At 37.4% G+C, this 27,465-nt stretch overlaps 1 protein-coding gene across 2 annotated transcripts in view; it reads right to left on the bottom strand.

Annotated features, from left to right (window-relative positions):
* Positions 1–4,280: 4,280 nt before the first annotated feature.
* rab15 (RAB15, member RAS oncogene family) overlaps positions 4,281–27,465 on the bottom strand; it is a 31,405-nt gene continuing 8,220 nt past the window's right edge. Inside the window, exons 3-8 of one of the 2 annotated variants that reach the window (XM_031890448.1) lie at positions 25,853–25,913; positions 24,474–24,551; positions 22,592–22,681; positions 14,192–14,257; positions 10,730–10,832; positions 4,281–5,156 (exon numbers count right to left, since the gene is read on the bottom strand). In XM_031890448.1, the coding sequence (XP_031746308.1) occupies positions 5,101–5,156; positions 10,730–10,832; positions 14,192–14,257; positions 22,592–22,681; positions 24,474–24,551; positions 25,853–25,913 (454 nt within the window). In that variant the 3' untranslated portion in view covers positions 4,281–5,100. 2 annotated transcript variants of the gene reach the window in all.

Here is a 27,465-nt window from a genome sequence, read left to right as displayed (position 1 = left end):
AATTCACTCAAAGATTACATGTACAGGCAGTATATATATATATACTATATGCTCTCATTAGATCTATTCAACACTCTTGGGGTGAATTTATTAACATTGGAGACAAACATCACTGGTGAGGATGCCCATAGCAACCAAATCAGATCTTTGCTTTTGTTTTCTAACTTGTAGGTAACCGTTCAAATCTAACTGCTGATTGGTTGCTCTGGGCAACATCACTGGTGATATTTGTCGCCAATGTTTATAAATATGCCCCTCCATATGGAGCCAAGGCATTTCTGGAACAATTTAGTAGGTTTCTGGGTGTCAGACAAATCCTAAGGTTAGACCTCAGTAGTGCTGTAAAGAAAAAAAAAACTGCATCACCCGTACTTCTTAACAGACCTTTTTGGATAATGCTGGGAAGGGGGTGGAGGGCCCATATAGGTGCCCTATCATGAAACATTTGGTTTATTTTGTCAGAGATGAGTGAGCGTGACATACTCACATGCTCCAATGAGCTTACTCCTTCCTTGTAACTATGAATCTACCCATACAGAGCACATTAATTACAACAGTAAATATGCAATATATTTTGAAAGTTCAGCCAGTATTATATTGGCCACACCTCAAGAATGTTGAGGGAACATGTTTGGGAGCATGTATAACGAATGCAACATTTTATATTGAGGAAGAATTCTAATGCCACTAGGAATTTTGCGGTTTCAGGGGTGAGAGAACGTGGAGGAGAACACTGATAAAGTATTTAGAGCATACCTGCATAGTATTGTGGGACTGAGGTGACACCACATACAGTTATTTAAATAGATACCAGATTAAGGCTATCACATTATGGCATGCATAAACTTCATAAGTCACAGCCACTTTAACCACACCCTTTTTAATTACTTTTTTCACCATTATATTTACCCAAAGAGGCTGCAGACTAATGTGAGTTTTTTCATATAAAAAAAACAAAAAGATTTAAAAGTAGTATCCCACTGAAAAGGCCTCTGGAAGAACTGCTTCTTATCTGATAGTAGCTGGCGAATGAGTAGTTTGTTTATACAGATGGCTTCTCAACGGAATGGTGAATTGCTTCAATTGTGCTTGAATGAACTTTCAGTTGCAGATTTTGTATTTTAATAATCAATGTAATTACTAAAACTACAGCATTAGTCATGTAAAATAGATATTTATTTATAGATATCATTTTGCTAATGTTCTGTGTAATTTTCTCTTTCCAAATACTGTAGACATAAAAAAAATAAATGGAAAATATTTTTCTGTAACCATGCTGAAGAACCACAAGATTGTGTCTATGTCCAAATGATCCACGACAGAGTGGTATAAAACATCTTTAATTAAGCATCAAAGCACAGCAAGTACAAATTACATGGGACTGAGTAGGTTAATCATGGGAAACACCTTTTCACACTACTGACCACAAACACTTTATTGGTTTTTACTGAGTTTTAAAAGCCACAGTTGATACGGACATAACATTTTGCCAAACTGTCCAGTCCCAGGGGGGAATAAGAGCACATAACCGTGATGTGGACTCCCTGCCACCAGAGTTTAGACAGACATTTGTACGGATTATAGGTGGGATGTGCGCAAAGTTTCCTTCTCCTGACCTAAAAGCCATTCTGAATTAATAGACCAAGCAGTCATAAATTAAGGAAAGATTGTCCACTCTGAGTTCAGCAACTAGCATTGAAATAACTTAGGAGGATAGACTGATAGATGCTAAATTTTGCTACGTTTTTAGGTAAATTGTCTTGCTAAAGCATATTTTGCCATTGATATGCCTAGATAAATATGTAAACATTATCATCTCCTTAGAGCTCAAACAGCTATACCATCCAGTGCACCAATCACTGTTCTTTGTACTGTGATCGGTCCACAGTGGCGTAACATGACTCAGCTGGGCCCTCCCCACCCAAAAAAATAATGAGGCCCCAACTCAACTGTAATCAGCACCTGATACCAACATGAGATGCTAATCTGCAAAGCACTATTGACACACAGAATGGTTGTGCTGTTCCCATTAGCCTATGATTAAGTGCCAAGTGCACGAAACGTGTAAGGCTGATGCCAGACGTGGCGTAGGGCTGATATTTTCGGCAAGCGGAAAAACGCTTGGCGAAAATTCAGCCCTACGCAACGTCTGGCATGAGCCTTAGGCTACTATGCGATTTAATTGTCTATAATAAAGCTTCTTTGATTTGATCTACTTTTGCCAGCTTGTGGGATCTGTGAGTGCCTGCCATATGTGCTGAACTGTTCCCAGTTAGAAATGAAATGTTAGGTTGAGGAAGCACAGCAATTCATATTTTCAAAAATGTTTGCAAAAAATTATATTAGGCTTCCAATACATTTTTAGAGCAGGGTTATATCAATGACTATTGCCCATTAAACATGGTTTACTTGCGTGAAAATATAAAGTAAAAACATCTAGGCACTGGATGTTCATTACCCAGAAAAAAACCCACAAACTATATTATTATTAAACTCCATAGCTGGGCAATATGTCCCTCTATACGAAGATTGTGGAAAAGGAAAAATAAGTAAATTCTTTCATTTCCACCATCAATGATTTCTGTTTTGTAAGAAAGTATTTAAAAAAAACCTCTGTCTTTTCATACTAATATATTAAAGAGCCAACATACCTTCATTTTCCCAATGAAATTGCACAATGAAATAAATGAAATAATATGAGCTTATAGGGGGTTGTTCTCTTTTAAATTAAGTTTTAATATGATGTAGAGAGTGCTATTCTGATACAAGTTGCAATTGGTCTTCCTTTTATTATTTGTGGTTTTTGATATAATTAGCTTTTTATTCAGCAGCTCTCCAGTTATAGGGAGCCCAGACATAAAAAGCTGTTTAATAAAATTCCTTTTCAAATTAAATATGAAACAAAAATTTCTTATTTTATTAACACATCCATACCCATTATAAAGGCATTTTAAAATCCCAGCTGTCAATCATATATTGCCTGCCCCGCCTTTATCTTTCCATTCAGCACTTCCTAGATGTCACTGCAGTCATTACTTTCCCCCTCCCTCCTCACCATCTAATTGTGTAGCAAGTGCATGGGTATCAGGTCCTCCATTCAATCACATAAACAAGATTTTGGCATGATACAAAGCTTGCCTTATTAACAGTGTCAACAAAATGGCCCCTGCCTGCTTGCTGTGAATTCCAAGACTGACGGAATCAATATTTATATTATTTATATAGTGTAAGTAAAGTTTATTTTGCTCAACTAACATGATAAAAAGAATAAAGAATCTCAGCAGGGTCCAAATTATCCTGGCAACTAGGCAGTGGTCTGAATGAAAGACTGGAAGATGAAAATAAAGATAAGTAATAAAAAACAATTAAATTGTAGCCTCACAGAACAATAATTTTTTTGGCTGCCCAGGTCAGTGACCCACATTTAAAAGCTGGAAAGAGGAAAATAATTATAAAACTATAAAAATAAAAAATAAAGACCAACTCTAAAGTTGGTTAGAACTGGCCAAAATATAACATACTAAACGTTAAAGGGATACTGTCATGATTTTTATGATATACTTTTTATTTCTAAATTACACTGTTTATATAACAAATAATTCACTCTACCATTTAAAATTTATTCTTGAACCAACAAATGTTTTTTTTTTAAGTTGTAAAATTGGTGTGTAGGCAGCCATCTCAGTGCATTGTGCCTGAGTCCGAGCTTTCAGAAGGAGCCAGCGCTACTCATTAGACCTGCTTTTAGGTAACCTATTGTTTCTTCTACTCCCATGTAACTGGAGGAGTCCCAAGACGGACTTGGATTTCTTACTATTGAGTGCTATTCTGATACCTACTGGGAGCTGCTATCTTGCTCCCTTTCTATTGTTTGGCTGCTGGTAGGAGGGTGATATCACTCCAACTTGCAGCGCAGCAGTAAATTGTGACTGAAGTTTATCAGAACACATGGCTGTGGCACCCTGGGAAATGAATATGGCTCGCCTCATGTTAAATTTTAAAATTAAATATAAAATAATCTGTTTCTGTTTTTGTAAAACGGATTTCAATGCAGGATTCTGCTGGAGAAGCTCTATTAAGTAATCTTCCCATGGCAGCATTTCTTTAACGTAAAGGCAAACTACCCCTAATCCCACACTATAAATTTCCAGGCTTTTGTGCAAGTTTTACTGAGCTTGCTGAGTAAGCACACAGGGGATGTTTTATCGCCTGCCCTCGATGGGCAACAAAACATCCAAATATACAGCGATTCATATTTGCTTCAATACAAAGATATTTTTCAATGTTTTGTTGCCTGTGCTAAATTCGCTCCAGCTTGGGCGACAAAACACCCCATGTGTGCTTACTCTTACCTTGCCTAAGCAGCCACTTAGCATCTCCAACAGGGCTCCTATTGTGTTTATAATACTGTTAAAAGGGGTGTAGCCTAGCAGTCTAGAGAATGTACAGGCATTACACTCATTAAAAAAAAGTAACTACAGGCCAGCACAGGTATTACTCTGCACTAATCTATATTCTGGTTAAACATTTGGAGGTTAGAGTAGCCCTTTAATGCACAACTCGCAAGCCTTTACATCTGCCACCAAGCTCAGCTGCTACTCTAGTAACGTTACCAGATCATCTGAAAATGAGAGATGCTTCTAATAAATGTCCATTGCTTGGATGGCTTTTTGCATGATCTGGCAAACAATAAAAAGCAGGAGGCCTAAACTAGTTTAACAGCTGCTAGACTATTACGTTTGTGACCCAGTATAAAAAAAAAAAAAGGTGTTGTTCAATCTGTTTGATAAATGCCAATTTTCTGTAACACAAACAAGGTGAGCAGCATACAGAATAAGGATGGCTGTTTTTTTGTAAAGTGCAAATGGTTAGGCCAAATCTTTGTAACATATATTCCTGTCTTAATGTTGTGTTTAAAAACTTTTTACTTTCTGTTTCTTTAAATGATGCATTCATATCAATATTGATAACAATATTAATAACAATAGCAAGATTTCCATTTGTGGTCCATCCACATGGCCAGCTGCCCAGGTAATGCACTCAGATGAATACACCCTTTTCAGGTGATTTTTTTACGCACATCTCTAAAAAAGGGAATTTCTAGCACCAACAGGATTTAGAGGAATTTGCCATTCCATCTGATTTACTGCCATCATCTTCAAGTTCAGCTAGATTCAGTACATCAGCAGAAGACATTCACAAGCCCTCCAGCTCCCTTTTGTGAACTTGTAGGTAACCGTTCAAATCTAACTGCTGATTGGTTGCTCTGGGCAACATCACTAGTGATATTTGTCGCCAGTGTTTATAAATATGCCCCTCCATATGGAGCCAAGGCATTTCTGGAACAATTTAGTAGGTTTCTGGGTGTCAGACAAATCCTAAGGTTAGACCTCAGTAGTGCTGTAAAGAAAAAAAAAACTGCATCACCCATACTCCTTAACAGACCTTTTTGGATAATGCTGGGAAGGGGGTGGAGGGCCCATATAGGTGCCCTTTCATGAAACATTTGGTTTATTTTGTCAGAGATGAGTGAGCGTGACATACTCACATGCTCCAATGAGCTTACTCCTTCCTTGTAACTATGAATCTACCCATACAGAGCACATTAATTACAACAGTAAATATGCAATATTTTTTGAATACTTGAAGTTCAGCCAGTATTATATTGGCCACACCTCAAGAATGTTGAGGGAACATGTTTGGGAGCATGTATAACGAATGCAACATTTTATATTGAGGAAGAATTCTAATGCCACTAGGAATTTTGCGGTTTCAGGGGTGAGAGAACGTGGAGGAGAACACTGATAAAGTATTTAGAGCATACCTGCATAGTATTGTGGGACTGAGGTGACACCACATACAGTTATTTAAATAGATACCAGATTAAGGCTATCACATTATGGCATGCATAAACTTCATAAGTCACAGCCACTTTAACCACACCCTTTTTAATTACTTTTTTCACCATTATATTTACCCAAAGAGGCTGCAGACTAATGTGAGTTTTTTCATATAAAAAAAACAAAAAGATTTAAAAGTAGTATCCCACTGAAAAGGCCTCTGGAAGAACTGCTTCTTATCTGATAGTAGCTGGCGAATGAGTAGTTTGTTTATACAGATGGCTTCTCAACGGAATGGTGAATTGCTTCAATTGTGCTTGAATGAACTTTCAGTTGCAGATTTTGTATTTTAATAATCAATGTAATTACTAAAACTACAGCATTAGTCATGTAAAATAGATATTTATTTATAGATATCATTTTGCTAATGTTCTGTGTAATTTTCTCTTTCCAAATACTGTAGACATAAAAAAAATAAATGGAAAATATTTTTCTGTAACCATGCTGAAGAACCACAAGATTGTGTCTATGTCCGAATGATCCACGACAGAGTGGTATAAAACATCTTTAATTAAGCATCAAAGCACAGCAAGTACAAATTACATGGGACTGAGTAGGTTAATCATGGGAAACACCTTTTCACACTACTGACCACAAACACTTTATTGGTTTTTACCGAGTTTTAAAAGCCACAGTTGATACGGACATAACATTTTGCCAAACTGTCCAGTCCCAGGGGGGAATAAGAGCACATAACCGTGATGTGGACTCCCTGCCACCAGAGTTTAGACAGACATTTGTACGGATTATAGGTGGGATGTGCGCAAAGTTTCCTTCTCCTGACCTAAAAGCCATTCTGGATTAATAGACCAAGCAGTCATAAATTAAGGAAAGATTGTCCACTCTGAGTTCAGCAACTAGCATTGAAATAACTTAGGAGGATAGACTGATAGATGCTAAATTAAGTTTTTAGGTAAATTGTCTTGCTAAAGCATATTTTGCCATTGATATGCCTAGATAAATATGTAAACATTATCATCTCCTTAGAGCTCAAACAGCTATACCATCCAGTGCACCAATCACTGTTCTTTGTACTGTGATCGGTCCACAGTGGCGTAACATGACTCAGCTGGGCCCTCCCCACCCAAAAAAATAATGAGGCCCCAACTCAACTGTAATCAGCACCCCCCCCCCACCCTCGCATTCAGACTCACAGTCCCACCTTACAGGTTGGAGCCTACGCAAATCCATCACATCAGTTCATTTTGCATATTTTAAAGTGTTGCTACATTGCACAGATACCCTGCTCTTAGGGCCAACTTTACATTTCTAGTGTGCCCCAAATCCCCTGAACCAACACTGTCAATGACAACTGATTCAGAATAGCGGAACTATTACTATTTCCTCCACTAAACCGTAGTGGACATTTAATAAGTTAATTTATCATTGGATACATATGTAAACAACTATAAGAATACAATGAGTTTTTGACAGTTCCTTAAGCTAACCTTTTTCCCAGTGGCACCCTACACTCATCCTGGGAGTCACCCGACTCATTTCACCTGCTCTGACTGGCTGATGCCAACATGAGTTGCTAATCTGCAAAGCACTATTGACACACAGAATGGTTGTGCTGTTCCCATTAGCCTATGATTAAGTGCCAAGTGCACGAAACGTGTAAGGCTGATGCCAGACGTGGCGTAGGGCTGATATTTTCAGCAAGCGGAAAAACGCTTGGCGAAAATTCAGCCCTACGCCTGCTACTTGTGCCTGCACCCGAATGAATGAGATACGCTCGGGTGCAGGCACATGTAGCCAATATACGCATGAAAACGCAAGATTTTGCCGAAAATATCAGCCCTATGCCACGTCTGGCATCAGCCTTAGGCTACTATGCGATTTAATTGTCTATAATAAAGCTTCTTTGATTTGATCTACTTTTGCCAGCTTGTGGGATCTATGAGTGCCTGCCATATGTGCTGAACTGTTTCCAGTTAGAAATGAAATGTTAGGTTGAGGAAGCACAGTAATTCATATTTTCAAAAATGTTTGCAAAAAATTATATTAGGCTTCCAGTACATTTTTAGAGCAGGGTTACTGTATATCAATGACTATTGCCCATTAAACATGGTTTACTTGAGTGAAAATATAAAGTAAAAATATCCAGGCACTGGATGTTCATTACCCAGAAAAAAACCCACAAACTATACTATCATTAAATTCCATAGCTGGGCAATATGTCCCTCTATACGAAGATTGTGGAAGAGGAAAAATAAGTAAATTCTTTCATTTCCACCATCAATGATTTCTGTTTTGTAAGAAAGTATTTAAAAAAAAACTCTGTCTTTTCATACTAATATATTAAAGAGCCAACATACCTTCATTTTCCCAATGAAATTGCACAATGAAATAAATGAAATAATATGAGCTTATAGGGGGTTGTTCTCTTTTAAATTAAGTTTTAATATGATGTAGAGAGTGCTATTCTGATACAAGTTGCAATTGGTCTTCCTTTTATTATTTGTGGTTTTTGATATAATTAGCTTTTTATTCAGCAGCTCTCCAGTTATAGGGAGCCCAGACATAAAAAGCTGTTTAATAAAATTCCTTTTCAAATTAAACATGAAACCAAAATTTCTTATTTTATTAACACATCCATACCCATTATAAAGGCATTTTAAAATCCCAGCTGTCAATCATATATTGCCTGCCCCGCCTTTATCTTTCCATTCAGCACTTCCTAGATGTCACTGCAGTCATTACTTTCCCCCTCCCTCCTCACCATCTAATTGTGTAGCAAGTGCATGGGTATCAGGTCCTCCATTCTATCACATAAACAAGATTTTGGCATGATGCAAAACTTGCCTTATTAACAGTGTCAACAAAATGGCCCCTGCCTGCTTGCTGTGATTGTGAATTCCAAGACTGAAGAAATCAATATTTATATTATTTATATAGTGTAAGTAAAGTTTATTTTGCTCAACTAACATGATAAAAAGAATAAAGAATCTCAGCAGGGTCCAAATTATCCTGGCAACTAGGCAGTGGTCTGAATGAAAGACTGGAAGATGAAAATAAAGATAAGTAATAAAAAACAATTAAATTGTAGCCTCACAGAACAATAATTTTTATGGCTGCCCAGGTCAGTGACCCACATTTAAAAGCTGGAAAGAGGAAAATAATTATAAAACTATAAAAATAAAAAATAAAGACCAACTCTAAAGTTGGTTAGAACTGGCCAAAATATAACATACTAAACGTTAAAGGGATACTGTCATGATTTTTATGATATACTTTTTATTTCTAAATTACACTGTTTACATTGCAAATAATTCACTCTACCATTTAAAATTTTATTCTTGAACCAACAAATGTTTTTTTTTTAGTTGTAAAATTGGTGAGTAGGCAGCCAGCTCAGTGCATTGTGCCTGAGTCCGAGCTTTCAGAAGGAGCCAGCACTACACATTAGAACTGCTTTCAGGTAACCTATTGTTTCTCCTACTCCCATGTAACTGGAGGAGTCCCAAGACGGACTTGGATTTCTTACTATTGAGTGCTATTCTGATACCTACTGGGAGCTGCTATCTTGCTACCTTGTTTGGCTGCTGGTAGGGGGGTGATATCACTCCAACTTGCAGCGCAGCAGTAAAGTGTGACTGAAGTTTATCAGAACACATGGCTGTGGCACCCTGGGAAATGAATATGGCTCGCCTCATGTTAAATTTTAAAATTAAATATAAAACAATCTGTTTCTGTTTTTGTAAAACGGATTTCAATGCAGGATTCTGCTGGAGAAGCTCTATTAAGTAATCTTCCCATGGCAGCATTTCTTTAACGTAAAGGCAAACTACCCCTAATCCCACACTATAAATTTCCAGGCTTTTGTGCAAGTTTTACTGAGCTTGCTGAGTAAGCACACAGGGGATGTTTTATCGCCTGCCCTCGATGGGCAACAAAACATCCAAATATACAGCGATTCATATTTGCTTCAATACAAAGATATTTTTCAATGTTTTGTTGCCTGTGCTAAATTCGCTCCAGCTTGGGCGACAAAACACCCCATGTGTGCTTACTCTTACCTTGCCTAAGCAGCCGCTTAGCATCTCCAACAGGGCTCCTATTGTGTTTATAATACTGTTAAAAGGGGTGTACCTAGCAGTCTAGAGAATGTACAGGCATTACACTCATTAAAAAAAAGTAACTACAGGCCAGCACAGGTATTACTCTGCACTAATCTATATTCTGGTTAAACATTTGGAGGTTAGAGTAGCCCTTTAATGCACAACTCGCAAGCCTTTACATCTGCCACCAAGCTCAGCTGCTACTCTAGTAACGTTACCAGATCATCTGAAAATGAGAGATGCTTCTAATAAATGTCCATTGCTTGGATGGCTTTTTGCATGATCTGGCAAACAATAAAAAGCAGGAGGCCTAAACTAGTTTAACAGCTGCTAGACTATTACGTTTGTGACCCAGTGTAAAAAAAAAAAAAAAAAAAGGTGTTGTTCAATCTGTTTGATAAAGGCCAATTTTCTGTAACACAAACAAGGTGAGCAGCATACAGAATAAGGATGGCTGTTTTTTTGTAAAGTGCAAATGGTTAGGCCAAATCTTTGTAACATATATTCCTGTCTTAATGTTGTGTTTTAAAACTTTTTGCTTTCCGTTTCTTTAAATGATGCATTAATATCAATATTGATAACAATATTAATAACAGTAGCAAGATTTCCATTTGTGGTCCATCCACATGGCCAGCTGCCCAGGTAATGCACTCAGATGAATACACCCTTTTCCTGTGATTTTTTTACGCACATCTCTAAAAAAAGGGAATTTCTAGCACCAACAGGATTTAGAGGAATTTGCCATTCCATCTGATTTACTGCCATCATCTTCAAGTTCAGCTAGATTCAGTTCATCAGCAGAAGACATTCGCAAGCCCTCCAGCTCCCTTTTGTGAGCCATCAGGACCAGCTCTGTCAGACGAGTGAAAGACTATGGAGAGGGGAAAAAAAATGACATCTCTAGGTTAAGAAAACTAGTTTTAATCCAGTTATTCCAATACAAGAAACATTTACAAACCAGCCTCCCTAACTCCCATCTTTCCCCCCTACAGTCTATTTTAAATACTGCTGCCAGAATTCTCCTCCTCTCATCCAGGAGAGTTCAGGCCTTATCGTGGCTTCCTATTAAACAAAGAATATCTTACAAACTCCTTCTCTTAACCTTCAAAGCCCTCCATTCCTCTGCTCCTCACTACATCTCTTCCCTTGTGTCTCCATACGTTCCTGGCCGACTCCTTCGTTCCTCGCAGAGCAATCGCTTGGCTGCGCCCCCCACTCCTACTGCGGTTTCCCGCCTTAAACCTTTCTGCCTTGCTGCCCCTTACATTTGGAATTCCCTCCCCGATTTCCTCCGGAGAGAATCCTCTCTCAGTTTTTTTAAAACCAAACTAAAAGACTACCTTTTGGAGCACTCACCCAGCACCTGATCTGGGAAATAGCACTTATATTGTAGTGTCACCCACTGTGACCTACAGCACTTATATTTGCCTATTTGTATCTGTAAGTTACCCTCCCATATAGACTGTAAGCTCTACGGGGCAGGGACCTCCATCCTCTTGTGTCTTTGACTCTTAACTTATTGCAACTGTAACTGTATCTTGTATTTATTGTTATACTTTGTATTTATCTATTATCTTATTAACCCCCTGTTTGTATTAATGTATTCTACTGTACAGCGCTGCATACATAAGTAGCGCTTTATAAATAAAATTTTACATACATACATACAGTTGACAAATTATGAGAAAATGGCTCACTCTTGTGGCTCATATATAGTATTGCAATGAACTACTTTTAATACTCGGGAGGCATCTTTCTTTGTATTAATACATAAACGTTTGTAAGTATGTTCAATGGCAACTTTTTATTTCAGGTAGTTCATTAACCTACTAGGAAAGATGTTAAACACAGAAGGAAAATAGAAAATGTGGGGCCCTTAGGACCTGATTTATTAATGCTTGAATTTTAATTTTTACCACTAAAACTAAAAAGCTAAAAAACCCGGCATCTACAAGCTTGCAAAGTTATGTAAAAGTCAATGGGAGCTGTCCTAGGCAAAATGTAAAGATAAATTGAATCAATTGAAGTTTTTTTTTTTTTTTTTTTTTAAAGCTTCTTAAACTACAAATTTGAGGTATGAGGGTTTTTTTTCTACAAAAGCAAACTTTTTTGTGTTTTTTCAAAGGAGGAAAAAAAGAACTCTAAAACCTTACAAATTCGATTATTTTTTTCAAAGGGTCTCTCAGTATTAGAGGGAGGTCAATTGGTTGATGTGAGCAAGGAAAAAGCAGAGATTCTAAACTGTTATTTTTAAACTGTCTACACAACTGAGCCAGCTAATGAAGGCTTCCTTTCAATAGAACCAAATGTAATAATAAAGTAATGACTATTGATAGATGGGTGAGATGGGTGGGAGGAAATTCAAGTGAGACTAGAACATGTTAAAGTAAACAGAGGTCCAGGACCAGATATCATTCATTTATGTATACTGAAATAGCTTAGCTCTGTGATTACCAAGACTCTTTACTTTATACTCCAGGATTCCTTGAGGACTGTCATGGTGCAGAGAGATTGGCAAATTACTTAAGGGGTACCATTGTTCAAAAAAGGACCTCACTATAGGCCTGACGTCAGTGGTAGGAAAGCTTTTGGAAGGGGTAATAAGGGAAAACATACTTGAATCCTTTGCAAACCACATGCCATTGCCAGCATGGTTTTATGTGTAATAGACCTTTTAATTGCCTTCTATGAGGTAGTGAGCAGGAAGCTAGACTATTTGGTCGCAGTGGATGTGACCGACTTTTTGCGTTTGATACAGTACCACACAGAAGGTTAATGATAAGATTAAGGAATAGTGGCCTGACACACAATATTTGTTCTTAGATAGAAAACTGGCTGAAGGATAGATTACAAAGAGTGGTGGTAAATGAAATGCTTTCTAACTGGACCAGTGTTAGTGTGGTAGCAAAGGGGTCTGTCATTGATCCTTTGCTTTTTAGTTTATCAATGACCTAGTGGTTAGCATTGTAAGTACTTGGCCCCTTGGCTTTTTATTTTGTCTGTCAAGCTGCTGTCTGGTTACTAGTAATTGATTAAGTAATTGAGCCCATGAAACTACACAGCAGTCTAACTTCCAAGCCTTAGAGCTACAGGAGTTAAAAGAAAGGTACAATTGAAAACCCCCAAAAACAGAACATAAAGGGGCTGATTTACTAATCCACGAATCCGAATGCGAAAAATTCAGATTGGAAAATGAACATTTTGCAACTTTTTCGTATTTTTTGCGATTTTTTCGCCGCCGTTACGACTTTTTCGTAAATTGTCGCAACTTTTTTGTAAACCATTATGACTTGCGCGAATTGTTGCAACTTTTTCGTAGACGTTAAGATTTGCTTGTATATTGTCACGACTTTTTCGTATTGAGCGCTCGTAAACGGCGGGCAAACCTTTCAGACTTTGCATGGTTTTGGAAGCCTCCCATAGGACTCAATGGCACTCTGCAGCTTCAACCTGGCCCAAGGAAAGTCACGATACCGAAGCTTGAATGAATCCGAAACTTTCGTACTGGGCGCGACAGCTACGAAAAAGTTGCGACAATTCGCGCAAATCGTAATGGCTATGAAAAAGTCACGACAATTTACGAAAAAAATCGCAAAATACCGATCATTACGAAAAAAAAACGCATTTGGGCGCCTCGTGGAGCGTTCGTGGATTAGTAAATGTGCCCCAAAGCCTCATTACAAACTGGTTTAGGCATACTAAACATTACTTTTGGAGCTAACTAATCCAGTAAAGCTAAAAAGAGCAAGTGGACCACAGCTTTAAGACATGTCATATGAAATATAGAAAAAATCTCCCAAGTTAACCATAGACTCTCATGTTAGCACACGTCTATCATTCTAGTGCAATAATTGGCAGTATTTAGTATGCCTAACATGTGCTCCATGTAACATCTATTCTATGCCGCAGATTTGTTTTAATAGATAACACAAGAGGATATACTGCAGCAGGATATACTGTCTGACTGACAAAAGGCAGGCTCCTTTGTCCAATCAGATTTCAGACATGCAGGAGTGGGCCCTTTAGTAGCCACCCTGGATAAATGGCCATTTAACAGATGTAGCCAGCTAAACCACTATTTTGTACTAGAGTAAGAGATGGCCTTACCAACTTCAGAAGAAGAATTTGTGGAACAGTAGGTGTAGGACAAATATTGAAATAAATTTAAAAAAAAGATAAATATCAAGCAAACAATATTGAAAAAAAAAATTGCAGCTTTATTTTATTTACCTCCTTTATATTGTAATTAGTGCAGGCACTTGTCTCAAAGAAGTCCATTCCATACTCCTCTGCAAGCTGAAGGAAGAAAATAAGTGATAAATATGCTAGAACCCAAATCATGGTAATGCCACAAGGCGGACACTGAAGTCAGTCAGATTTACTTTCCATAACTCACAGGCTAAAAAGAAAACTATTTTCTGCTGTCAAATTAGAGACATTAAATGGGTTTTGAGAATTTTTAATACATTAGAGAGTTTAGTGTTCACCGTTCTTTTTGTGTACTTGATCAAAGTGTCAATTTCTGCTGATGTGCACCCAAGTAGTCTGACAAACCCAGAGGTTTAGAAAGGAAATCACACAAGCGTATGGGTATATAGTTTAAAACACAAGCAGAAAGGTAGTGGTTTTTGGTCACTGGAGGGTTTCTGGCATTCTAAACATTCCAATAAATAGTACTTGTGTTGACATTTCATTCTGCCTATTTTATTTAAACAAAATCCATATATTTTGCTGTCACTATAAAGCACTAATTTGAAAGTTGGGGTATTTTCACTGAACCTACCCCCCACCCTTTATAAACAAGGTACTTTGTTTAGAGCTCCTTATCTACCTTTGAACAAAAAAAAAAAAATCTCTTCTCTAAGTAGCAGCCTCTGAACAGCTGATTACCAGGGGCTTCTCAGTGGACTGGTAATTAATTTTATCATCTCCTCTGAAGTTCTTCAGGATCAGGAAGTGACAGAAAGTGCAAAAGTAAAAATGACTTCATAATCTTGTTTAGTGCCAGAGATAACAGAAACCGTAGACATTTGTAATTAAAACAATAGACAAACACTATTCATTGAGCTCATGTTGAAAAGGGGTGTATGCTGTCCCTTTAAAAAGCTGATACTGCCTTTATGTATGTAATTTGTGCTCTAATTGAGGAGGATTAGAGACAGATGAAAAGGTCATACAGACATACAACAAACCAGCACCAAGAGACTTTATTCCTTGTGTCTTCCCTGCACAACAGATGAGGCACACGCCCAGCCAGTTTAATACACGCTGGATCCTAACAGAATGACAATGCTAGATTTTAAACATGACACACTGTGATTATTTCCGCCGCCCAGCACTCTCGTCATCAGCACCTGTACAGCTACAGCTGCCAAACTACAGTGGCCAAGTTTGGTGCACACTCATTTAGCAGCACTGCCCCAGTATTTACTGTATGTACCTAAAAATGCAGCAAGAGGGAGCCAGAGAGTCAACGGAGAAAGAAAGAGTAAAAAATCAACACAGGAAGAAAAAAAGGTTTTGCTTAGTGAAAGAAAATTCTAAGCAACCATCCAATATACTTTGATTAAAAGATGACAGTGGGTTTTTAAAGTATTTTAACGTAATTACTGAAAGCATTGAAATGGCTGTTTACATATCCTGAACTCCTAGCTCTGACTAAGTGTAGCAGAAGCCAGTTGATTTACAGACTTGGAGAAATAAAATTCCCCATAAGCCTTTTTTACTTAAAGGAGCATTAACACCAAAACAATTTTAATTTTAAAGTAATTCAAATATAATGTACTGTTGGCTTGTGCTGGTAAAAGTTGTGTGTTTGCTTCAGGAACACTACTATAGTTTATATAAATAAGCTGCTGTGTAGCCATGGGGGCAGAAATTCAAGCTGGAAAAAAGGCACAGGTTATAACAACGTGAAAATTTGTCGCCCCTTCTCCACCCGCGGCTTTGCATCTATTTACAGACCCAAGCCTGCCCCGCCCCACCTATGACATCACCGAGGGGCGTGGCAGCACAAGCACACGCCTATGAATACATGCTGCCAGACCCAGAAGTGGGGCTCAGTTAGTTTGCGGGCAGGGAGGGAGGCAGAGAGAAGGGCTCAACACACACATGTCCACGGCATCGCTTTTGATGTTACGTTGTCAGCCTAAACCCGTGGTCCCGTGGGTTGCGGGTCGGACCTCACATTACTAATAGGTTACATAGCAAGTAATAGATAAGCTGTATGGAATGCAATGGCAATTTTATCTGCTATGTAACCTGTGCCTTTTCTCCTTTCTTCAATTTGAATAACTACCCACAGGGCTACACAGCAGCGTTGTTTCTATAAACTATAATAGGGTTTCTGGAGCAAACACACCAGTTATACCAGTACAGGGCAACATTATATTTTAATTACTTTGATATACTCATTTTTTGGTGTTACTTAAAACAGGATTGTTTTGCCTCCAATAAGGATTAATTATACCTTAGTACAAGGTATGTTTTATTGTTACAGATAAAAAGGAAATCAGCTTTAAAATTTTTAATTATTTCATTATAATTGTGTCTATGGGAGATGGCCTTCCCGTAATTCAGTGCTTTCTGCACAAGGGGTTTCCAGTTAATGGGTCCCATACCTGTACCATATCTAAAAATCATACAATAGTATTTCACATTGGCATTTGGCAGCAGATAATACATCTACAGGTGGTGGCACACAGGGCACAATCTTGACTCATTTATTCTGACTGTGAAAAAACACTTGACACTAACTGCTTCCCATCACTTAAATGGGAAATGTGCAACAGCACTGGAACATGTGCTTCCTAGGCCAAAAAACAGATGAATGGCAGTGGCGAAATTAAGCTCCTCCAACTGAAGAAAAAAAATACAGGGCCTAGGGGTAATGACACACAAAAGAGGTCATTCATTACAGATATGGGACCCGTTATCCGGAAAGCTCTGAATTATGAGACGGTCATCTCCCATAGACTCCATTATAATTAAATAATTAAAATTTAAAAAAATGATTTCCTTTTCTCTGTAATAATAAAACAGTACTCTGTACTTGATCCCAACTAAGATATTATTTAACCTTATTGGAAGGAAAACAATCCTGTTGGGTTTATTTCATGTTCAAATAATTGTTTAGTAGATTTAAGGTATGGAGATTCAAATTATGGAAAGGCCTCTTATCCAAAAATCCTCAGGTCCCGAGCATTCTGGATAACGGGTCCCTTACCTGTACTAAGTGTAGGAGCAATAAGGGTAGAAACCAGGGGAGGGGGAGGAGGATGCCGGCTGCTGCCCCTTATGAATACATTGCTGAAAAATTCAGACTGAGCTGTGATTCAGGTGAACACGGCAAAAAGTGCAGGGCATGAAGCTAAGGGCAAAAAACATTTGCACCTGCTCTGCACTTAATAAATGACCCCAGTGTGTTCTGCCACCCATATGATATCTAGCTCATGAGCAGGCAGCAAAAGCTGGAAAATGCTTCCGAGAAATAGTCATCTGGCCTGTGGTTGCACATTTATTGCCTGCCCGTTACAGATAACGGACTTATGTTGGTGTCGCAAGACAAATCAGGAATCATGGGTAATTTGACACAATGAAAGCTGAAACTGCTTATCAAAATAACAAATACTTATCTGTTTGTACATACATTTTTTCTCCTTTAGTTCATGGTCCCATCAATATGCTGTTCAATGTTTGAACATTGCCTGTAAAATAAAATAAAGGGTTAATATATATATCTACATACGCGGAAGACTTTTCTTAGTGTTCAGAGTGACAGACCCTCTTTAGAGTGTTATTCAACGGAAGAAAATGCGGATTCAGATGTAATGTCAGAATCCTTGCCATAAAGCTCTGGTTCTAATAGCAACTGGTAATGATCAACAGATTTGCACAAATTCATTTAAAAACCAGGGGAAAAAATAATATAAACTAAATACACATAAAGTCTCTAAGACTTTACTCAACCTCAATATATTTTAAACAATACTACATGATAGTATATATTAATGCAAAAATAAAAGCCAAGGGTAGACCACCATTTCATTAAAATTTAAAAAAAATTATTTTGCTTATCTTATGTACTGCCCAGAACATTATAGTTTTTCTTCTGAGAGAGTTCTGGCAACAGCTAGATATTTATCCAATTGTCCCTTGAGCTTCATCTGTGCATATATTTTTATGGTAAACTGACCAAACCATTTGAATATAATATGTGAATCTTGCCAGCTTGGGACCAACTTATTGAGAAGCACATGAGAAATCTTGACTAAAAATCAAGTTTTTCCCTCAGTTCAAGCTTTTTATATATTTAACAATTTTTCTTTGTGTTTTCCTTTCTCGTCTGCATTTTTCTGTTAAAACACTTAGGAGCTCCAACATGCCGAGATCAATTTAGACTGAATGGCCCATAAGCTGTGCTTGAATGGAAAATGTTCTATCAATCCAATAACTCAAAAATCTCAACATGTCTGGAGGGTAAAGCAACTCAAGATATCTTCAAAGTCTACAGGAACTGTGCGCAATGTAAGGAAAATATTCTTCCAGTCACACTATGAATAATAACTACACAATATCACTTTCTGAGCTTTCAACTTATGAAATGAATCAAGAAAACTACGCAGAGTTTGTTAAAATTGCCAACATATATGTTTCAGCCAATCCAGTCACTACCAATCAGTATCCACAGCAGATGAATCTGGGTGTCACCAAAACAAATGACACCAATGTGCAGGTCTGTTTAATCCCTTCAGTTGTGTTTTCTGCACTTGCCATTACCACGGCACTTTCTCAGAGAATTCACACCAGTTGACTCAATGGGGCAAATTTATCAAAGTGACAGATTTGAGTTTACCACAGAAAATTTCTCCCACTCTCTATTTATTCCCGTGGGATTTTTAAAAGTGTATTCATTAATGGGTATCACCATTTGATAAATATGCTTCTCAAAATCCCACAGGAATGAATAGAAAGTGGGCACGTTTTCTCTTATTTCACACTTTGATAAATCTGCCCCAATGACTCTTCCTTGAGAAAAATCCCCTGCAAAATCCCCTGCATATTAAAAGTCTCTACAATAACAAGACTCACTGACCTTCTCCTTGCACACTGACCTTCTCCTAACACACTGCAGACTGCGAGGCTTTAGCAAGAACTGGCCAAATGTTCGAGAGAGAAACCTAAACCATAGTTGCTTCAAAATATGTAATGTGATGAAAATTTGATGTATCGAGTTGCATGAATCAATGTGAGAAGTAAATTCCCATTACAGGCGGACTTGCTATTCTGTGCATACCCTGGTCTGAATGCTCAAGCTCAGTGCTATACTATGTACAAAGATACATCTAGCAAGGTTGATATTAAATTCCATAGAAACCAATGTGGATACAGAGAAGACAACATATGAGTTGATCTGCCAATGTAGTTTCAGGTTAACCGATGGCCACCATACACAGATTAAATTGGGTCCCTTTTCCAAAATGGGTGATCAAAGCTGGTGTTACCACAAAAAAAAAAAAAAAAAACGACAACACAAGGGTGGCAGATATAATGTTATTTTTCCTCTGCATCAAATAGAATCTGTTACAAATTCCATCGACTTTATAAATGAAAAGATGAAATGGAAACAATTAATTCTTTGGTGCAAATCTGTTATCAGTTACCAGTCATGTTTTCAAGGCTTCTAAGGCTAAAGCCTTTAAACCAACTGTACCCCTTTGGGAAATTACAACAGTGTCCCCTATAATGTTTGTTTTTGAGAATATATTACGTTGAACACCAAGATACATCTTTGAATGCATATGTAGATATATATTTATCCCTTTAATTTAAATTTTAGATTTCAGACAATGCTAACATTTGCACATAATACCAGGACCATCAACATTACAGAGATTCTAGGATCATAGCACTTTATTATTAACATCAACATTTATGTGGTATCTTAATTTTACATATCAAGGCAGAATGACTCAGTGACATGATGTTTGATGTCCCACCTTGTCAGTTCCAAAAAGAAAATATATATCACTTAGCAATGTTCTTATAGGACCTGCATATGACAATGCATCTAGTATCAAATACATAAAAGCATTTCACTTGAGTACACAGTATATCCCTTTGAAAGGTGATCATGTGTATGGGCCAACATATGTATATCCCTTAAGTGCAACATATATTTGCAACACTGAAGGATTTAACCAAACTAGTTAATGTTCTTGTTTTCAGGAATAGGGATAGATGCTTGCCATTTTGGTAACAAATTGCCCAAACAAGAAGATGTTTCTCGAAATCAAGGACTGTCCAGCACCTTTTGCAACTATTAGCTGTAACAATGGGATAAGCAAAGCAGCTGAAAGCATGCATAGTGTCTTTAATGTTCCCTGGTGACTTGCTATACCTTGGATATAATTGTACCTTAATCTCTTTATGTATTTTGAATAAAGCAGTCCAATAATATGAATGTAATCCCTAAAATATAACATAAAATAATATAGATATATGTGAGACTACATAACCGACAAGAGAAAATGTATTTTTTCTTCCAAACAGCTCAATGCCCCTTTTTCTGTTTCAAGAAAGAAGAAACATGGTGCACACGCAGTGGGTCTCCCTAGACACATAATATGGACCCCATGCCAAAATTCAGATCAACTTGATTTTGCCCAGTGTATGGATGGACAAACTGGGAAAAATTCCATCTGGTGAATCTCAACATGTATGGCCATCTTAAGGCAATGCAATTCCCACTAGGCTAAAAAGCCATTAAAATATTTATGTTAATCCCATGACATGTAGAGATTACCTAATTAGAAAAGATGTGGGTCTTTCCAAACACATTTAAAACACAGATATACTAAGTCTTGTTATTTACCTGTGTCCATTTTTTCCTGAACATTTTACACAAAAAAATGAAACACAGCATTAATAATTAAGTACATTGGCACTTCAAAAAAATAAATTTTGAGTTATGTTCCGAAAGTCGAATTTCTGGTATTTATTAAGTATAAAAAACCCAAAAACTCAAATGTAAAACTTCACCATCTTAAAGCTTGCGAGTTTCAATAGAAGTCAATGGGCGCTGTCCTACGCAAACTCAAGCCAAATGTTCAATTTGAGTTTACAAGTTTTATTTGAGTTTGTTTTGAAACTCGTAAATTGGCATACTCAAGTTTTTTTTTTTATTGGCACAAATTTACCACTATCAGTAAGCAAGCATTCGATATGCGAGTTTAATCAATCTACAAAAACAAACTCCAATTTACAAATTCAAAAATTGATTAATAAGCCCCTTAGAGTTTTGAATATACAAATGTATTCTCTACCGACTATTCAATTTACTGGTGCCAATGTCCTGAAAAACCATGCACTGCAGGTCACTAAATCGCTTAAAATGCCAGCAGCAATGCCATTTAGCAGTGATGATAATTTTAGTGGAGAGATGAATATTGCTTGTGTGTGTGTGCCTCTGTTGGTTGCTTTGTGACATATACCTTAATAGAATATAATTTAAGTGTATATATTTCTAGAAAGCTCTTCATCGGGGATGAGAAAATCTTCAGGTTAATTAACCTAAGCTTTTTGTTGCTATGGTTACAGACAGAATAACATTGCAGTCACCAATATCAATGCTTCCCATGGGAAAGCAGTGACGCAAATGGCACAATATAAAGGCATATATGCAAGTAAGACTTTGTGAGGTCATGCACAGGGCAAGCGCTCAGCCATCTTTAAAAAAACGCTTGAAGCAGTTTTCCTTCTCTTGGTATGAAGCTAATGAGATCTCCTCACCTGCCCAGTATCCCAGGAGATTTTGATTTCCTTTTACTCCTGACATCTCTGTCAACAATGTACTGTAGAGCGATGAAGTTAGAGGATAGTCTATTCCCCAAAGGAAATTAAAAGATTGTTGCCATAGCGACTGCATCCACCGAGGCTTGTTTAAGGATACTTCTGAAACATTCCTCCTAGATAAATTAACTATTTCTCTGCTTAGCTAGTATACCTAAACAGATGGAGATGTATTTATTGTTGGTTGGGAACTTTACATCTCTGATATGGATTAAGCTTTTTGATAGACCCCTTGGTTTGAAGTGAAGCTCATGGACAACTTGCCAGACAATGGCTTCTAAGGCAGCACCAAGAGTGCAAGATGAGCAAGCGATACCTTCACAGAAAATAGGGGTAATAAACTAAATGGTAAATAAAACTTAATTTCAGCCCATAACATATCAAGGAGGTGAATCTTTAACAAATATAACATATTAAGTTATATTGGGCCCACAGTTTAGGTTTCTAATTTTATATTTCTATATGCTCTAATGGAGCAGTGAAACATAATGGGACACCATTGTTCATTACAAAGAAGCAAAGGTATGACAAGTTCTATTGGGTTGAGTTGAATGCATCACCACTGGTGTTAAGTTAAAACCAAAAATGCCTACTTTATCTGTAGCTGGGTAACATCGAAGGGAGACTGGCTCACAGGGGAGAGAGGTTCTTAGAAGGGCTAATCTAAATGGGCTGTTGTTTTATCTCAAGAGGACTTACCTTTTAATAATGCACATAAATAATAGCAATAGTAGATGGTAGGTTCTAGTATACCAACAAATAACTTCATACATGGCATACCTTCATCCCCTGATTTTTTCCAACCTGTCGTTTTTGTTCTTCATCAGCTTTGTTCCCAATTAAAATCTTTTGAACTCCGTCCGGTGCGTACTGGAAAACATAACAGAACATCATGTAATAGTGAGTGCTCATAGTGAAGAAAAGACTTCATTGAATTCATGAGAATTAAATTCCTGGATTCTAGAGAATGTTATGGTTACACTACACAAAGATCCACTAACATTATCAGCATCCCTCCAATGCACAAATACAAACATTTAGGCTTACAAACAGGAGAAGGGGTAAAATGGAAAACTAATCTTTGAAAATGACTTCTAGCTATAAGCCTGGATCATTGCACATGGCTGCTAAATTCCTACCTGTCCCCTCATCTAGCACCCTATACAATGGTTTAACCCTATTCCGAGCTCGCCATGCACTGCTAGGTATGTATGCAGCATGGGCTAGTAGGAATTTAAAGTCTATACTTTTCCTTTTAGAAGGTGTAATCACATCTCTAAATTTTAAGGCAATAAAATGGTATGCATTTTAGTAGACCTTAGACTAATTAAGTGTTTGGGTTGTGGTATGGACTGGAGAATAATATATTTATTTTTTTAAATTAAGGAATATCAACCAGTTTTATCACACTTCCTCTCACTTCTCTCCACATTCCAAGACACTGTACACCCATCATACCATCCTTCCTTCAAACTGTGCTTATTTCTTCTTTTGTCATAGTACTTTTAAAGGAGAGATCCAACTTTCATCCTACTCTTAACATTTACACTGAACCCATTGATGTTTTCCAATTTCTCCTACTGAACATGCCCAAAAATTAACCTGTCCATTTTTCCAATGCCAAATACCTTTTCAATGCCTTACATATTCACCTTTGTCCCAGGTTTATCAATGGAAATTCAGTATACTCCCTAAGGCCGTCTTCAAAGTTTAAGTACCCCAAAATGCAGCCCCAAATTCTAGAACCAAACTACAAATAATGTGTTGCCATTGTTCACCACCAGCAAATAAAACAAATTTTTTCTTGCGCTCTAAATAGTAGAGTATAATTTAGTAACATTTAAGAAATCAAAGTGATCACATGGTAAAACAACTGAAAGAGTCATGTATCTCACTGTAGCAATGAAATAACAGCACATACCTCACAATAATTGAAAAACACAAAACAGATTAGCAAGTAGGTTCTCAGGCTAACGTGCTTGTGACTATTAGCCAATCATTATGCTCAACTAAATACACATCAGGGCAATCAAATAGTAATTGAATAAGTACAGAACAAGAACAAGTCATAGAATTAAGGACAGGTCTGTATAGAAGTTATAGCACAATCATACTGTGTGGCAGTTCTTATTCTTTTGGGCTACATTGTGTCCTATATGTATACACTACTCACAACAAGCATGTCCACATGATGCAAATACATACTTAAAAAAAAACCAATAGCCTGGAGACTGAGCAGCCACTCTGGTAGCCATATTTATTAATAATCTGCTTACATATATGACCTCAGTAAAAAAAAAAAAAGCCTTTAGCAAGAGAGAAAAAAATGAGCAAGCAAAAACACCCATTGTATAAAGGATCAGTCACCTCATACCCTGCCTACCCTGACATATATACCTTATGAATCATATAAACCTTATAAAACAAGCCACAAAGATTGTCTGCCAACAAATCAAAGGAAATGAACACAGGTAAAATTATTCAAGTTCCCATGTTATGTTCACTATGACTGTGTATCTTTAAGGTCCTGAGTATATTTGTATTTGTCTCCTTCCTACTCTGCCATGCATGCATACATACATACATACATACATACATACATACATACATACAACACACACACTTACAACATTGTATTTAAAAAAAAACAAAAAACACTTACCTCATCTACATCACTTGCCCATTTCATTATATGCTGGTATGAGCGTTCACTTGTTATGTCATAGACTAGGAATATACCCTTCAAAGCAGAGAACACCTGATTATTAAAGTGAAACTCCACCCAAACACAACTTAAGCTTTTTGAAAATTAAACATAATTTTAAGCAATACACAGCAATTACAAAATCTACAGCCTTTTCATGATTTATAATGTAATAAAATGGTTTGCAACAGTTACCTAAGCCTGGCCCCTTCTTCTAGCCCTTTTTTCTCTTGCTGGTCTGGCTGACTTCTTTAAAACTCAAATAAAAATGCAACAGTAAGTCGACTGTCTTCAACCTGCCTTCAGCTTGCAGCCTCCAAGTCCCACAATTCCCAACAATTATGGCTTAATGGCACGGTTAAATTAGGGATGTTGAAAGGTAATACAATGGTCTTTTGCTATGCAATAGCTTACAAAGAGCTACATTAAAATGGTTTGATTAATAAAAATGGCTCCCATAAACAGTGAATTTTAAGGGTGCAAAAACTAAGATGAACTGACAGCAATGTACTAGAAAGTGTAGACCAGGGTTGCTCAGACTTTTACATTGTGAGCTCTACTTTTTTAGAAGCTATTACATCAGTTTCTACTACCCCAACTAATTTGAAAACTGCCCTGGAGACGGTATCATTAACTGCATTACAATAAAAGAGAATAGTATTGCACTTCAATGAAAAAACAAGCAATTCCATTTAAATGTAATGGGAAGTACCCATACGAGTTATCTACTGGAACTGTATGTGGACAATAATTGGCATCACTAATCTACTGTTCACCACCTCAAGATCCAGCTTGGGTCCCTGACCTTGTCCATTGGCATCACCAGCGGTGCATATATATGTACACTGGGGTTCATTTGGAGGGGTTGAACTTGATGGGCGTTGGCCTTTATTTCAACCCAACTTAACTAAGTAACTATGTAGGGAAGAAAATCCAGTAAAACCCATCTAGGTGTATACATTGTATTTATGTAGCTGATAGTAGACAACAAGAAATGACTAAAAGAACTGTTGTTGTACACAGCTGGTATTATAAGACCAGTGAAATTCAGTGTCAACAAGTGTCCATAATTAAGGCAATTGCTACCTCCCATTGTCATCAGAAAACTTAAGGTTTATGACACAAGAGAGAAATCATAATGCAGAAACAGGTGCCCTACAGTGGCAGAATGCTAATAAGCAACTCAAGCCAGCCAAGACCTTTAGCCAAGCTTTTTAATTTGTATGATGAAAACTAAGAAGTGTTTTTTCCTTCATTGTCAAACTTTTGTTCTAGTCTAGTGTGGCATGGTAGATGAACAAAGAAAGTAAGTCAGAGCTACAACCGTGTACACTTACCTGTGCTCTTCTATAGTACTGTTTGGTAATTGTCTGGTATCGTTCTTGACCAGCTGTGTCCCTGCAAAAAATAGAATGCTAGATGGCTACAAGATCTAGACATAAAGTAATCAAGTGTAGCTATTGATTTAACATCACACCACTGATGTTCAAGCAAGCAACATGGTTATAATTACATGAGCTATTTCAAGTCTAACCAAGATGTTTTTCGATCACAATGTGATGATTCACAAAGTGTAATACTAAGCTGTTTGGCTTTAGATGATATCTGCTTTGCACAAGAACTGGATGAGCCTGAAAGATTGATATATATTTTTTTTTATTTCATCCCAGCGCGGTGTCTAGACAGGAGCTTGACAGGAAATTAGATCTTTGTGCCATCTAAGTGCATTTTCTACACACAATGAGTATTTACAATGAGGCCTCGATAGATTGAAACTGTATAAAAAACAGTTGGGTTAAATGATCAGCAGATTGGTTGAGCAGCAACACAGAATACTAAAATAACAAATTAATCAGCCGTTGAACAGCCTGGCAGATGGATCTCACCCATAAAAACATGTTGTGCAAATATGCAGTGAGCATGAAATGAAATGCCACAGAAGTAGCACATAAGGAAGGATTAGAAATTGGATGGTTTTGCCTCTGACAGCATAAATGTAAAAATACATTAATATCAACCTAAAATGTACAAGTTAATTGCTATGGAACAGTGGAACCAGAAAGTTAGGTACCACCACCATGAAACACCACCAAAAGCATCCATATGAAAGTGCACAAGGAGTTAAACTTTTAGCACAAAACCTAGAGAAGTCCAAAATATAGGGGCTACTGGGGGTGTAAATTACAATGGTGGCTTAGCTTTGAAATAAAGCCCTAATAGCTCTAAGCTTTGATACATACTGGCTATACATCCACAGCTTTTACATAATAGTAAAAAAAATCTTTAGTTCCATAGGTTCTAGGCCAACGCCTAAGGATAACAGATCCCTATGAAGTTTTACAGTGGTTCATCTCACTCTGCAATTGCAAAACTTTGCTCAAAATAATCCAAGAGAGGTCCAAGAGAATGAGACCCCAGCTTCAACTGTACTTTAAAGGCCACTATACTCTTACATTCTCTAGCAAACCTATGCTAGCTACAGGGGAACAACTGCTGCATGCTAGCATAAACCTAGGTTGTCTCACTGTACATGCAAGAAGAAAACCCAGGAAATTGTAACTTGTATGAGAAGTGCTGTCCTGTTTGGCTGTCATTCTCTAATGATGTCATACCATGCCCCTTGGTCACAAGGCTATATTCCATACCCTACTGGCTTCTTGTAATAGTATCATAACCACTTTAATGCAAATTTGGCCATGTTGGTTGCCATGGGCAGACTACTGGAAATTGGCCCAGATAGACCACAGCAGATCTTACAACCAATACAGCATGCCTACAGGAATTTATCCAGTAGAGTGCATTTAAAACCTTAGGCAAGCTATGTATGATAAGGAGCAAATTCTGTGCTTTTAATTTCAGATGCACCAGCCAAGCAGCAGAGTATTGCTGGAATGCTATCAAAGCTTTCAAATGCCAAAAATACAGTGGAGATGTTCCTCAAACAAGTTTC

The sequence above is a fragment of the Xenopus tropicalis genome, chromosome 8 (genome assembly GCF_000004195.4).
Source record: "Xenopus tropicalis strain Nigerian chromosome 8, UCB_Xtro_10.0, whole genome shotgun sequence".
Lineage (NCBI taxonomy): Eukaryota > Metazoa > Chordata > Amphibia > Anura > Pipidae > Xenopus > Xenopus tropicalis.
The sequence above is the reverse complement of the archived record's forward strand: the minus strand, read 5'-3'. Positions and strand labels throughout refer to the sequence as shown.